General features: G+C 30.4%; 2 protein-coding genes and 1 pseudogene across 2 annotated transcripts; 1 reads left to right on the forward strand and 2 right to left on the reverse strand.

The window, feature by feature from the left end:
* The first annotated feature begins 2,445 nt into the window (after positions 1–2,445).
* LOC114395433 (uncharacterized protein At2g39920-like) lies at positions 2,446–5,366 on the forward strand. Its single transcript, XM_028357216.1, has 5 exons — positions 2,446–2,537; positions 2,775–2,924; positions 3,504–3,951; positions 4,229–4,429; positions 4,889–5,366. Exons 2-5 carry the CDS (start codon positions 2,861–2,863, stop codon positions 5,088–5,090), a joined length of 915 nt encoding a protein of 304 aa, XP_028213017.1. The 5' UTR covers positions 2,446–2,537; positions 2,775–2,860; the 3' UTR covers positions 5,091–5,366.
* A 436-nt stretch (positions 5,367–5,802) lies between these two features.
* LOC114397740 (L10-interacting MYB domain-containing protein-like) lies at positions 5,803–9,010 on the reverse strand. The gene is made up of 5 exons (XM_028359927.1): positions 8,877–9,010; positions 8,055–8,403; positions 7,409–7,945; positions 6,753–7,325; positions 5,803–6,508 (listed from the first exon to the last, which is right to left on the reverse strand). The coding sequence occupies exons 2-5, from the start codon at positions 8,367–8,369 to the stop codon at positions 6,035–6,037; spliced, it is 1,899 nt and encodes a 632-aa protein (XP_028215728.1). The 5' UTR covers positions 8,370–8,403; positions 8,877–9,010; the 3' UTR covers positions 5,803–6,034.
* A 1,007-nt stretch (positions 9,011–10,017) lies between these two features.
* On the reverse strand, positions 10,018–13,960 carry LOC114396205 (annotated as a pseudogene).
* Positions 13,961–14,689: the final 729 nt, after the last annotated feature.

A 14,689-nucleotide genomic window follows, 5' to 3' on the forward strand; every position in this document is an offset into this window, starting at 1 on the left:
TCTTCTGCATACGTGTGGTGTGGTCGTTAATATTTCACTTGTTAGTGCCATAACGTTTAGTTAATTATCAAATGCACTTTCTGTGTAGAGAAAGCTAAAAATCTTCACCAAACTTTCTTAAGCCACGAACACTGTTTTATCATTCATGTGGCCTAGAACGTGTAATTAAGCAAAGGAAGAAGGCATTCATTTTAGAAAAATCTAATGAGGTTGTTGTTACAAAATTCTTAGCAAATTATGCTTTTGGATTTTAGAATGAAATTAAGATGACAATTTTGATTCGACTTGCCTTACATCAAACATAAGTGGGATGAAAATAGTAGCTAACTAGCTAATTTAGACACGACTGAGGATGGGGTCTTAGTCTTTCAAGAGATTTCAGTTTTTTTTTTTGTCCTTATGGGGATTGTTAGGGGTTCGTTGCTCAGAAGTTTAATTTAGTTGTTAATCCTTTTTAAAAAAAATTCCCGTAAAACAAATCAAAGAGTATGAACTTATTGACATTTCCGGCAAAAGAAGGGATAAAAAAAAGAATATGAATTTATTGAGATTTAGAGTGAGTGAGTGTGTTTTGTTTCAATTCATCCTTAAACTTTATCATTTTTGCAAATATACATCTTGAACTTGAGTTTCATTCTAATTGATCCTTAAAATCTATTCTTCTTACAAGTAGTTAACGTTCTTTCTATTAAGTTAGAGTTAAATTATTTATCTTTTTTGCTGCAATTAAAAACAATTAAAAAGTCTTATTTTTATTTTAAATTTTATTATGTTTTAATGTTTGAAAAAAATATAAAAATAAAATTACTAAATGATTGGGATTTAAAATAAATAAATAAATGGTTGATATTTTTTTAGTAGTTTATCCCCGATTTAATCTCAGAGACTATTTACAAAAGGAGTAAGTTTTACAAATTATTTGAAATAAAATAAATTAAGATTTTTATGTGCAAAAAGAGATAAAATTTAAAGATCAATTAAACAAGGCAAAATTAAAGTTTAAATTATTTATTTGCAAAGACAGTAAATAGTAACTCTAAAGATGTGAGTTACTTGTTAGAACCATAAAATTTTGTGAGATGGGAAATAACTTATCTAAAGTTATTTTTTAAATAACTTGATCCATCTTTTTTCAATAAACTTATTAACCTACTTATACTAATATGTTTATTGATTTATTTATAGGCCTTATTTCGAAACAAACTCTTAAATAGATTTTAAGTTAAGTTAGACTTTTAAATAAGTAAAAAAATGACAGATAAATAAGTTAGGCTAGACTTTGTAATTATGAATAAAATCATTCTCAGATTTTATAAAGCTTAAACTAACTTGACCCACTTCTATATTTAACTATTTCAAAGACAAAAAAGTATTGATTTTGAATTGTTCAAATAAAAAATATTTTTCACACCTTTTCTATAATAATATTTACAAAGTAAAAATTTCTTGTATTTTATCTATTGTTAGAACAAAAATTAGTAGTAATAGCTCTGTAACAAAGAAAAAAAAAAGTCTTCAAGACACGTGTCAAACATTGCCTCTAACAATATATCTCAATAAATTTTGAATGTAATAATAGTAATGGTGAATTTCTTTCGAGATATAATGGAGTCCCTTAATTAGATTTGCACACCCATAATTAAGTCTTCAAAGAGACATCCTTTTCATGAAAGAACAATATAACTATATATAACATTTCACACTCGTAAATTTTTGTGAAAGAACACACTTTTTATGAAAATGATACAACATTTAATATACATTCTGATGGAAGGATTATATCTTTTATGAATATATATATATAATTTCATGAAATGATACTTTTCATTAATGTGAAAATCTCTCACATTTATGACTAATTTTTAAATGTACGATAAATTTTCATATTACAGCACATCACAAAATATTCATTCCAAGATAATCAATATTATAATTTTTTTATTAATTATATAATATAATTAGTCATACTTATACTTTACCATAATAATTTATATGTATAGATTAATAATTTTCTTCTTTCAATTATACTTTATCCTGTATTCTATTAAAAAATATAATAATGTATTTTCTAAATTTAAACATTATAATTTAATATATTTATATTTTTTTAGTTGTTTTTAATTTAATTTTAAGTATAGATGAAAAAGACATTCTATAATTTCAATTTCACACATGAAACAAACAGTAAAACAACACGCAAAAAGGCAAAATCAGAAACAAAGGAAAGACACACAAAAACAAAGGAAGCTTCCTTCCGCGTCCGCATTCTCTGCTGTCTCAAATGCAACTGAATGAATCTCACCGTTAATTTCACTTTTGATATATTAAAAGGTTAATAAAATTTAAACTAGAAAAAATTTAAACCGTTGGATTGTGAATGCAGAATCCTACAATCACAGTACGGTTACTAGCAAAAGAAGCGGCGAAATATATCCATAGCAAAGCATTTGTTTTGGCATTCTTAACGAAAATAGATAGATATCCTATTTTTCTTTTGTCAAGATTTTTGTTTTGGCACAGAGTGATGTCTTTCTCAGGTGCTTTTTCTCATTCCACAATATAATTTCATCATCTCGTTCTGAAAGTTTGAAAGAAAAAAAAATTACAAGTTTTTTTTAAGAAGAAAACAGCTAATTATATTTAGTTTAAGAATAAAGTTTTGTTCTTTTTCTGTGCCCCCTCAGTGAAAATTGCATATCTCAGACCCTTGTGTTGATGCTTTTGAATTTGAGGTTATGAATGATGAGCAAATGAATTCATGTTAAATTATATAGGCTATTATTCCTTTGGCACCTGGAAGCAAAGTGGAGGTGCTACTTGAACTGGATTATAGGTTCATATTAGCTTGCAGCTTGAAGCTATGTCTGCATATGCTCATCAAATGGAGCAGCAGTACTCTGCACCTAGTCTCTCGGATGATTCTGGTATGTAATGCTAATTTTCTCACCCTTTAACTAAGAATTATTAGAAAATAAATAAAAGTACTATGATCTATTGTAGAGCCTACCCCTAAATAGTTTAATGTTTAGAGTTCAGTAATTATTCCATGTACTTACCTTTATGCAATTATCATATTCATCAATGGATTAACTTGTAAAAAGTAGTGTTTTAGGGATCACAACTTTGTACTCCCCCTCCAATGACAACAAAAGCCTTATCCCGCTTGCTGAAGTCAGTTACATGGATCACATGGTGTCATTCAACTTAGTTAAAGACTGAGTGATCCATGTTAAGTATATTAATGAATTTTACGTTAGCTGGCGAGAATCTAGCACAAACCTCCTCTTCTTTTACCCGGGCTTGGGACCAACTTTGTTCTCCCCCTCCAAGAACCAAAAAAAAAAAAAAAGGCTCTTCAATTGATTTGATTCAAGTTGGACTAGTTTACCTTGAAGAATGACTTACTAACTGTATTTGATGCTTGTGTTGGCTGATAACAATTTCTTGGTTATCTTATACTTTTTTGCTTCTTCCAAAAGAATCCTTTTCTTTCGCGTTTGCAGAGACAGGAGGCCATTATGAATTAGAATCAGGATTCTTCATGAAATCGTTTACTGCAACAATCTTCGTTGCTTCACTTGTCACTCTTGGAGTTCTACTAATTACTTTGGTGATTTCCTTGGTGATTATGCTGCAATCCTGTCAAAGTAAAAGTGCCGGAGGAGTTATCGAGCTTCTGAATATAAATGAATACTACAGTTATTGCAGGGTGTATTCTCTGCATGCTGAGCTAAATAACTTAGAAGGATATAATCTTCCTAGAATCTGCAGAGACCTGGCTGTACACTATATCAAAGTAGGCCAATATGCTAGAGACTTGGATTTGACTATGTCTTTGATTGACGATTATTTCAAGAGTGTTAGACCTGCAGAGGATGGTTTGGATGTGGTTTTGATGGACATAGATGACATTTTTCCTCGGAACTCTGACTCTTTCAATTTGTTTCACAGGTAGTCTCTTGCAATTTATGTTTCCTAATAATACAGGATGATCGAAAATATAGATTATTACATCAGATACAACTAGTATTGTGGTGACTAAATTTTTTGCTAGTGGTTTGTTACTCTAACTTGCATCAGTTCACCAATTTATATTTCTTTCTTTTTAAAGCTCTGTTGATTATTAATCTAGCACCCTTTATGTTATTTTCCAACTTGATGCTGATCTTTATTATCTGTTATTGTATTGCATATAACATAACTTAACAAGGGGTTTCTTTTGGTGTAGGTTTTACAATGACAGCACTAGCAACTGTATTAAAGAGGCAAAAAATGTAAAGCTCATGTTTGTTTCTAGACTATACATGTACCTTCAAACTGGTGGATGGTCTATAATTTTGTTATCGAGAGAGCCTAGAACACACCGAAACGTCACCATTAATCATCTTGACTCTGCGGGACTTAGAAGTTGGTCTGCCTTGATGATGAGGTATAGTGATCATGTTCCTTTTATATATCCAAGATCAAGCCTTGTTATGAATAGAATATTTGGATTAGATTTAATTTTTCCAGAATCAATTTCAAAGCCATGTTGAAAGCCAAAGCAACAAAACTTCCACTTTTTTTTAATTTTTCACCATGATTTTGGGTCCTAGAATCTATTATAGTAGCTATCCAAACATGCTAGAAGTCTTATGGGTTCTCAATCAGTTATGCTTTAAATAGCTCATCTCGGATTGAGGTTTACATACATATTTTAGAAGTGCTGTAAAAATTTCAGAATTTAAGTTGACTTGTTATCTAGTTATCTATCGGGCTACCATTTAAGTTAGCTTTAGCTTTTCCAAAAGCATTATAGAGGTGCATTTTTACAAACTTAGCTTTAGCTTTACCAAAAGTATATTATAATAACTGAATCTTATGCTGCCAATAATTTGCATTTTTGCAGAGCAGAAGATTCAGATCCTACCAAAGGGTATGAGTATTTCTCTAGGCAAAGGAATGTGATAAGGAAAAAGGGCTTCAGAATAAAAAGTATCATAAGTAGCCATATGGATGCAGTGACTGTTCCAGAGACCGAAGTGCGAAATTATTTGCTTCCAGGCCATCTATGTGACAAGTTTGAGAAGCAGGTAGAGCATAGATCCTGAACGTTAGTTTCATGATTCATCCTTCAGGAAGAGAGTTCCATTCAATTATATAGGTTCTTAATCTCTGAATCTAAGTTTGTTCTTGCTACTCATTTAACATCAATACTACGTAATTTAATCTTACCTCGAGGCTTAGAATAGCTCTCCACCTTAGAGTTTGGTAATTGGTTTGTAGTTGTAGATACTTGCACACTACAATCAAATATCTTTTTTTTAAGCTGTGACGTGTGACATAAACAGTGTTGCATACATATATGAAGTTTTTTTTTTAATGTATGATCACCGCAATATGCTTGAATACAAGCATGGACGTGCGAGGCGTTTTATGCAACCAATGTGAGATTTACCAAACACAACGTACAAAGTGGCCATAAAAAATATTTGGAAGTTACTGGAATTTCAGGAAATTACTGAAATACTCGTAATCATGTTCCTTTGGAATGTCTAATGATCACGCTTAAATTATGGAACTAAACCTCGATGATGAAAAACATACTACAAGGTCCTGCAACTTAAAATAATAATGAGACTTCAAATGTCTATAAACTCAAAGTTGCACAAACGTGGTTCCCTATTTAACTTTTTTCACCATTTGGCTTTTTTTCTTCTTTCACAAAAAAAAAGAAAAAGTTGACATGAGGTTGCAATTTGCAAATAATAGTATCTGACTGGTTTAAAATCAAAGGCAAATGGAAAAGTAACTGCAACAAAATAACGTCAAAATAATATTAAGAGATTCCTCTTCTATTTATCAGCCATTACATTAATGCGTCAATAGTTATTGATATACATTTTTAAGCTTCCAAGTGCAGTCACGTTTGGGAAATCACCCCCTGAAAAGTTATATCATCGTCATATTGTAAGGAACAGACCATTGCCTAAGCACACCACATTCTATGAAGAACTACAAACTAAAAAAAAAACTATGCAAGTATGACAAAACCCTAGACTGGAGGTGGACCACAAGACTGAAGCCGCTGCAACCACGAGATCCTCAGATTAGGCGTTTTCAACTGCAGAAAAATTTCCCTATATTCCTGCTTAAGGAATACATCTAAAGCAAACATGTAGAGATCACTTCCTTGCTCTATTTCTTCCATTCTATCAAGGCATTCAATGCATTCACCGATACTATAATTGCGTTTACCTTCAGTTGATGAAACTGCACTAGCATTCTTCTGAATACTCACACCATTTCTTGACGCAACAACATCACAATGACATTCAGCTTTCTCGTCGAAGTTGTCTGTATCAGGCTCTTTTATGTGTAAAGGGAAAGTAACAACACTATCGTCACTTTTCCTTTGTTGCACAGCAGGTTCAGTCTCTCCAGTAACAGTAGTTCCATTAAAGATGGTTTCCAATTGGTCAGTGAATTTTAGTTCCTTATAGCGAAATTGTGCAGCTTCTGGGTTTTCCTGCACCAAAACCACTAATGTGAGATGAGTTAAAGTGGAAATCATGAACTTCTATAATGGTGTGTTTGGTAGAGAGGAGAGAAATAATCTTGAAGAGAAATTTTGTACTTTTTTTGGGACCCACACCTTTTACACTCTACTTTAAAAAAAATCTCTTCTATTTCCATCCTCTAAACCAAACACACCCTAAGATTTGGAAACTTGCATGGACTACAAATTAGATGCACTAAGCAATTTAACATACCTGTAAATAGTTGGTCCAATCTTCTTCACTAGCCTCAAACTTCTGGTCAGATGGATCCCATTTCATGTAACTGGTGCCAATAAGCTTACACCAGGTTCTCCATTGTTCCTTGGTAGAATCCCAGTGATTCTTAAGTTGTAGTCTACCATAATTCACACCAGTTTTTGCATAAAATGATTCCATAATGTTCTTCCAACCTTCCTTTGTAAAATGTGTCCCAGGCTTATTCCCCTTTAATGTCTCTTGCATACATAGATCAACAAAGATCTTGTGCAGTGTAGGAGTCCACGTGGCTTTGACCTTGGTATATGATGAACTGGACATGCTCTGCTCACTTGGAATTGTACTGATTGGGATGGCATTAACCATAATGGCACTCTTTAATCCACAATCCCGACCAACATTCCTGCGTTTCTTCTCACGCTCTTTTCCACGCAATGTAGCTGAAGCATCATTCTGCCTCTTAAGCCTTGTTATCATTTCCTCAGTTGGCATAGCTCCATCAAAGATGACGTTTAATTTGTCAGAAAACTGGAGTTCCTTAAACCGAAATTGTGCAGCTTCTGGGAATGCCTGTGACAAAATGACTTCATTACTATTAAATCAAAGAAGATCTATTACAACATTGAATGAATATTAATAATTACCCTGAATACCTTTATACAATTGTGCCAGTCTTCCTCAGAAGCACCAAAAGTATTGGTTTGGGGGTCCCATTTCATGTTGTCATCACCAGTCAACTTAGCCCAGATTTTCCATAGTTTCCGGGTTGAATCATAGTGATTCTTAATTTGTTTTTTGTCATATCTCATACCAGTCTTTGCATTAAAGGATCCAACAATATTCCTCCAGCCCTCCTTGGTAAAATGCGTCGCAGACTTGTTCCCCTTCAATGTTTCTTCGATGCATAAGTCAACAAACATTTTATGGTATGCAGGTGACCAAGAAGCTTTTGGTGTTGGCGAATAGTCAACCACAATGGTACTATCTAATTCACAATCCCTATCAAAATTCTTGCGTTTCTTCTCTCGCTCTCTTCCACACAAGGGAGATGTAGTTGAAGAATCATTCTGCCACTTGAGATTGGCCCACCTTTTCACTTCCTCAATTCGATTCCCTCCATCAAAGATGATATCCAGTTTGTCTTTAAACTGGATTTCCTTAGACTGAAACTGGGCAGCTTCTGGAATTGCCTGTGACAACATGGCTTCATTATTATTGATATGGAACCATGAAGATGTATATTACAATCTTGGATGAACATTAATAATAAATTAATAAATTAAAAATTACTATCCATACCTTTACATAATTTTGCCAGTCTTCCTCGGAAGCACCAAATGCCCCCGTTTCTGGATCCCACTTCATGTTGCTATCTTCAGTCAACTTGACCCAGACTTTCCATAGTTTTCTGGTAGAATCATAGTGATTCTTAAACTGCTTCTTGTCATATCTCACACCAGTCTTCGCATAAAAGGATCCAACAATGTTCCTCCAACCTGCCTTGGTAATTCGTGTTGACCCGGGCTCATTCTTCAGCATTTCTCCAAGGCATAAATCAACAAATACTCTATGGAACCCAGGTGTCCAAGTGGCTTTTGAAGCTGGACTGGACATCCTTGTACCATGAAAATGTTATGCTATTTTTTACCTGCAATTAGCTAGTAAGTAATCCTTATTTTCAATTCCCCCATTTGTATCCCTACCAATCACACCCCAAAGAATAATAATATCTTGCCAAGACTAACGGCAATAACTATTAACACATGAAAAAAATGACATTAAAACTAAAATAACTCTTGAGTGGGTACAATTGTACAAACCCTTTTTTCCTAAGAGGAAAAATTTTACAAATTTGACAAAAAAAAAAAACAATTTTCCAACCTCAAATGGAGGCTCTGAGCCATGATATCTAAGATATACCTACATGCACGTGCATGCTCAGCTTATAGAATGAATCAAAGTATGGGGGAAAAGGGGTTTCAGTAATAATGGGACTAAAATTTAAAGAAAGATTCATTAAAAGCATTGAATTGGTACTGTCTTTGCATGCACGATGAGGTATAAGAGTCGAAAGGATAAGAGGGAGTTAGAGCGAAGACGCGAAGAGGCGAAGTGTTATACCTGAAGTTCAAGGACAATGCTGCATTAGGAATAAACGTGAATTTGATCGTCGTAAGCGCTTCCGAAACTCAATACTCGAGATATAAATGTTTGTTCTTTCTTTTTCCCCTGCGATTAGCTTCTGAAACCTTCTCTCATTTATGATTTATTGTTTTGTTTGGTTATGATTATTATTATAAACGGAGTCCATAATTAAATGGGCCTAAAGTCAGTTCTGTTCACAACCCAAGTTAAGAGAGCCCAATGTATTTTGTCAACTTTCTATTGACAAAAAAAAAAACCAATATTTTCTTTAAGAGCTAGACATTACGAATGTTTTAAACTAGTATAGTATTTTGTTTTTATCTTGGCCATGTCTGAAACTTTGTTGTCTTTATTGATAAAATAGGTTATGTACTGAAAGTAAAATGTTTTTATACTTTCATTATTATATATAATAAGTTTATTGATTTTATGATAATTATATTAAAAATTTAAAAATTATATCATTGTTTATTATGATTGAATGAGAGTATAAAGTTATTTTACACTATGAGTGCATCACCATTAAACTCATTAATTAAATATAAAAACTTAACATGACTTAAAATTAAAAAATATATTTCTATTTAATTCTAATTAATTAATTGTGTGGTTGTTTATGTTTTTTTTTTAACTTTTATCATTTTAGTATAACAATATTATTACGATATATTTTATATATCTATTAAATAATTTAAATAAAATGTAAACCATTGTGATTAATATATGATACCATCAAGTTATAAATCTTTTTCGCTAAAAAAAAGTTATAAATCTTTTCTATATTTGTCCATCAGAAAGTATCTAAATTATCAAGTTAAGCTGTACTACAAAATAAATTAGTTATGAATGATTAGTGTATGCAAGAGTTTGTTTTCCTTTGTTAGGCCAAGGAAGCTATATCGCGAACAATTTGATAAACCATTGTGGCAAGCCAACGTCATCTTCTTTATGATACTTCCATCCAAATTAAATTAAATTTAAAGCAATAAATTGTTTTTTAGAAGGACATAAGAGTAGTCATATATTAGATACCAGAGTTGTTACAATGTAACTTATTTATGAGTCTTTATAACGAGCTCAATAGTGTAGTCCGAAGCTTTGAAGACTAGTAAAAATCTCATTTTGTGTAACTAACGTTTTCAGCCTTCTGCAAGCTGCAGTTAGATTAGAAAAAACAGTAAGTATATGGTACGTACTTCGTAGCAGCCAAAAGTGATGACTATATACATGTTTAATTAATTTAGTTTAGTTTAGAAATGTAATCATTTATTAGCTTATTTGGATAAATTAAGTTTGTGAAAAGTAAATGATTATTTTTTAACAATATATCTACATGGTAGAAGAATATGTTGACATTTATTATGATAGATAAGTACCTCCATGGAGTGGGAGAAATCATGGGAGGCTTGACGAAATGACAACGATTGGGAATGACCATTGCAGTTTTGGGATCAACGCCAAATTTCTTAAAGGCATCGGAAGCAAAGATATATATAGCATGCAAGCAAGTGATGCTAACCTTTTCAAGGTCTTTGTAACACTGTAAAGAAAGAAACAAGAGTCTTCACATCTTGATCTTGTACAACCTCTTTACAATGAAGAAGCTCCTTTTCTGTCAATTTTTCCAGTGTGCTCAACTTTCCGCATGGACCATGCTTATTGTGTTTAGAAGGATACACATTACTATGGTCCTTGTGTTTAAATTCACAATACTCAGGACTATAGTCTATAGTCGTATTCAGCAACAACCACAGTAAAAAGCAGCAGGACCAACTCAATAAACTTACTCACCATAATTAAAATCAATTTGATTCCTTTATTTTTTAAGTGTTCAAACTTGGAATACAACTCACATAAATTGTCTAACACTATGCTCTATATATAAACAATCAACCATACTCTATATAAATTTTGTATTCTTTGAATATAAAAACCATGTTTAGATTCTTATTTTTTTAGTCAATAAACAAATTATTTTCATTAATTTAAATAAGAATCAAGTCCTAAATCTTTAGTGGTTAAATTTTCATTTAAGGAACAATACTTATCAAATAAAAAGTCAAATACATACATAATAAACATAAAAATTTATCCAACGTATTATATTTCATCGTAAATCACAATTTGGTCAAATTTATAACAAGTCAAATTTATAACAACATCTTCATGTTTACAAAAATAATCTTAAGTTTTCTAAAAATGAAAATTTCCTTTAGTTGTTAACTTTTTACTTGAGAAGTAATACTTATTAAATAAAAGTCAAATAGATAATAAAAAATTATTCAAAATCTAAAATTTCATCGTAAAATCACAATTCAGTCAAAATTATACAGTCTAAATAATCTCAAGTTTTCTAAAAATGCAAATATTGAATATACTTGCGACTTTGACTTGGGCTATAATTTTGACCAAATTATAATTTATGATAGGAAATTTGATAAAACTTTTATCAATTTTTCTATCATGTTCCTTAAATAAATGCTAAACTACCGTTATTATTATAATTTTCAATTTACGATAAACAAATATTTTAAATTTTAGAAAAAATGAGATTATTTTGACTTGTGATATAATTTTGACCAATTTGATTTATGATGAAATTTAATATTTGAACATTTTTTCACCTGTGGTATAATTTTGATCAAATTTTGATTTATGATGAAATTTATTTAAGAAATATGATAGGAAAATTGACAAAAGTTTATTATGCTTGCGATTCGGATTAATTTTAAACATGAAAACTAAAAATCAAATCAAATAAACAAATGTGATTGCTTTTAATTTTTTAGTTTTTCTAATTAAAAATTTATTATTGTGGTGTTTTTGCATGCCTCTTGTTTAACAAAAAACAAGAATTTATTCAATTTTCGAAACTTTATAAATTTGTAGTGGTTTAAATTGGTTTTTGAACACTACTAGTAAGTATGTAAATTAAAATATTCATAAAAGTAAAAAAGAAAATGCATATGAATTTTTTATTCTTTTAAATACATAGATAAATAGAAACAAACGTTTAAAAAGACTGCCAAACTTTCTTTCTTATTTTGTTGAATGAAGTCATACTTTCGTTATCCACACTTTAATTAACTGTGAAAATTAACGAATAAAAAATTGACTATGTATTTTGTTTAAAATACTATTGAAAGTTCTTTTATAAAAATATTAATTACAAACATATATAATTATAAAATATTACAAACAGTACAATAAACTTCCGTAGTAATAAATAGTTAAAATTTTAAGTTTTAGTATTTTTCAAAAATCTATTAAAAATCTCTTTAAAAACTATTAAAATATTAATTACATTAATTAGTTGTAATTATAAAATCAGTATTAGTTATACAATTTAAAAAGACAACAAATACCTATTCACCTAATCTTTAGAATCAAATTTTTGAAAAGGTTATAAAATTAATAAATGTAAATATTGTTTTAATCCAATAATATTAAAAGAAACTAGAACATGAAAATAATTAAATTTCTTGTTTTGAAAAGAAAGTAAAACAATTAAATTCGTGTGCAATGTTACTTTTATCATAATATATTTTTTATGCATTATTTTTTTAACTTTACCTCTATTATTATTTTCTCTCATTTATGGTTAGTATATATTAAGATTTAAGAGTTTTCATAATTAGGTTTAAATCAGTTTTAAAGTAAACAATCATTTAATCCAATCAATCATAAAAAAATTTGATTCAGCTTGTATTAGTTCAAGAACTATATCAATTTTTTCTTTAAAAAAATAGATGAATAAAAACCATTGAAAAACAACAGAATAAGCAAAAAGTCAAGTAAACTATACAACCAAGAATTTTAATTAAAATCCTGATTAATTGTGAATGATCAGTGTATGCACAAGATTGTTTTATGCAGCTAGGCCAAGGAAGTTATATCTCGAATAATTCAACAAAGCATTGTCACCAACCAACGTCATCTCTTCTTTAATCTTTATGATACTCATTCAAATAAAGTTAAATTTAAAACAACCAAGAAGTTGTGTTTTAGAAGGACGTCAAAACTACTTTATACTAGATTATAAAGTTGTTGCAACTTAACTTTTTATGAGCCTCTAATGAGCTTAAATACACAAAACACAACACTCTATAGCGTAGCGTGAAGATTTGAAGCCTTTTAGAAATTTCATGTCAACGTTCTCAGCATTTTATCAACTGCAATTAGATTACAGAAAACAATGAGAATAAGCATATGGTACATCGGTACTTTATGGCAGCTAAACGTTATGACTTAGTTTATTTTAGAAAATAAATGATTATTCTTCATAAATATATCTATATACTATAATAGTATTTTGGCATTTATAATAGATAGGTACCTTCATGGAATAGGAGAAATCTCGGGAGGGTAGGCGAAATAGCTAGCAATTTGGGGATCAACATCAACTTCCTCGAAGGCATATGAAGAGAAGATAGCATGCAAACAAGGGATGCAGACCTTTGTGAGAGCCTTGCAACTCTGAAGAAATAGGAACCTTCACATCTAATTATTGTTCAAAAGATATGCAAAACTATCATCATCGATTCGTTTAAGAGAATATGCAGGACTATCATCATTTTTTTCAAAAGGATATGCAAGACTATCATCCTCATGTTTGGGGAATACACAGGATTATCATCATCGTGTTTGAGAGGATATGTAGGACTATCATCGTCGTGTTCAGGAGGATACGTGGGATTATGATCATCGTGTTTAGGAGGATATGTGGAACTATCATTCTTGTGTTCAAGAGGATACATGAGACTATCCTTGTCATGCTCAGAAGGATATGTTGGACTATCAACGTTTCATTCAGAAAAATATACAAGACTATTGTCATTTTGTTTAGGAGGATATGTAGGACTATTGTCATTGTCTTCAAGAGGATACATAAGACTATCATTGTCTTTAGAAAGATATGTAGGACTATCGTTGTTGTGTTCAGAAGACTAAACAATATTATAATCCTTGTGTTTAGAAGTACACTCGAGGTCATGGTCGTATTCAGCAACGACCACATTGATCAAAAGCAGCATGAACAATCCAACAAACTTACTTGTCATGAATAAATTCTATTTGATTTTTTTTTAAGTAGCTTCAAGCTTGGAATGAAACTCACAAAAATTGCCTACCACAATATTCTATATATATTCTGAGAATTAGTGAAATAAACAAGCTAGTGAAGTCACCAATAAATAAAAAAGGTCAAATACATATTAAAAAATGTAGTCAACTTTTCCATTTATGTAATAATACTTATTAAATGAAAAGTCAAATGTATATTCAAAAAATTAATATATCAATTTGCTCTAGAATTGCAAATATATGTTCATAATAAATTGAACAATATTATAATGACTTTAGGTTAATTTTATTTCAGCAATATGATAGGAATATTTATAAAAATTTAATATGCTTGCGATTTGATTTAATTTTGAACATGGAAACTAAAATCAAACTAAACATAGAACAACATAGAGGGAGACAGAGAGCGACATCAAGGGAGACAGAGTCGTGAGTGAGAGCTTCAACGAGCGTTTTCAAGAAAAAAAATTCAAATTCCTTAGATTTTGAGAGAATATAAAATTCTAACATTTTAACTAATTGAAATACTTTGTAAAAATATTAGAATTTAAATTCCTTTTTAAATATTGTATCCAAACAATATATTTTTCTATGAAACAATTTAAATTCCATAAAAAAATGAATTATCTTGTTAAATATTATCATCCAAATATACCGTAAGGGTTCTATTTAAACTATTAGGTAACAAAAATTCTAGGTCCCAGCAA

Source organism: Glycine soja, chromosome 18 (genome assembly GCF_004193775.1).
Source record: "Glycine soja cultivar W05 chromosome 18, ASM419377v2, whole genome shotgun sequence".
In the NCBI taxonomy this organism is placed as follows: Eukaryota; Viridiplantae; Streptophyta; class Magnoliopsida; order Fabales; family Fabaceae; genus Glycine; species Glycine soja.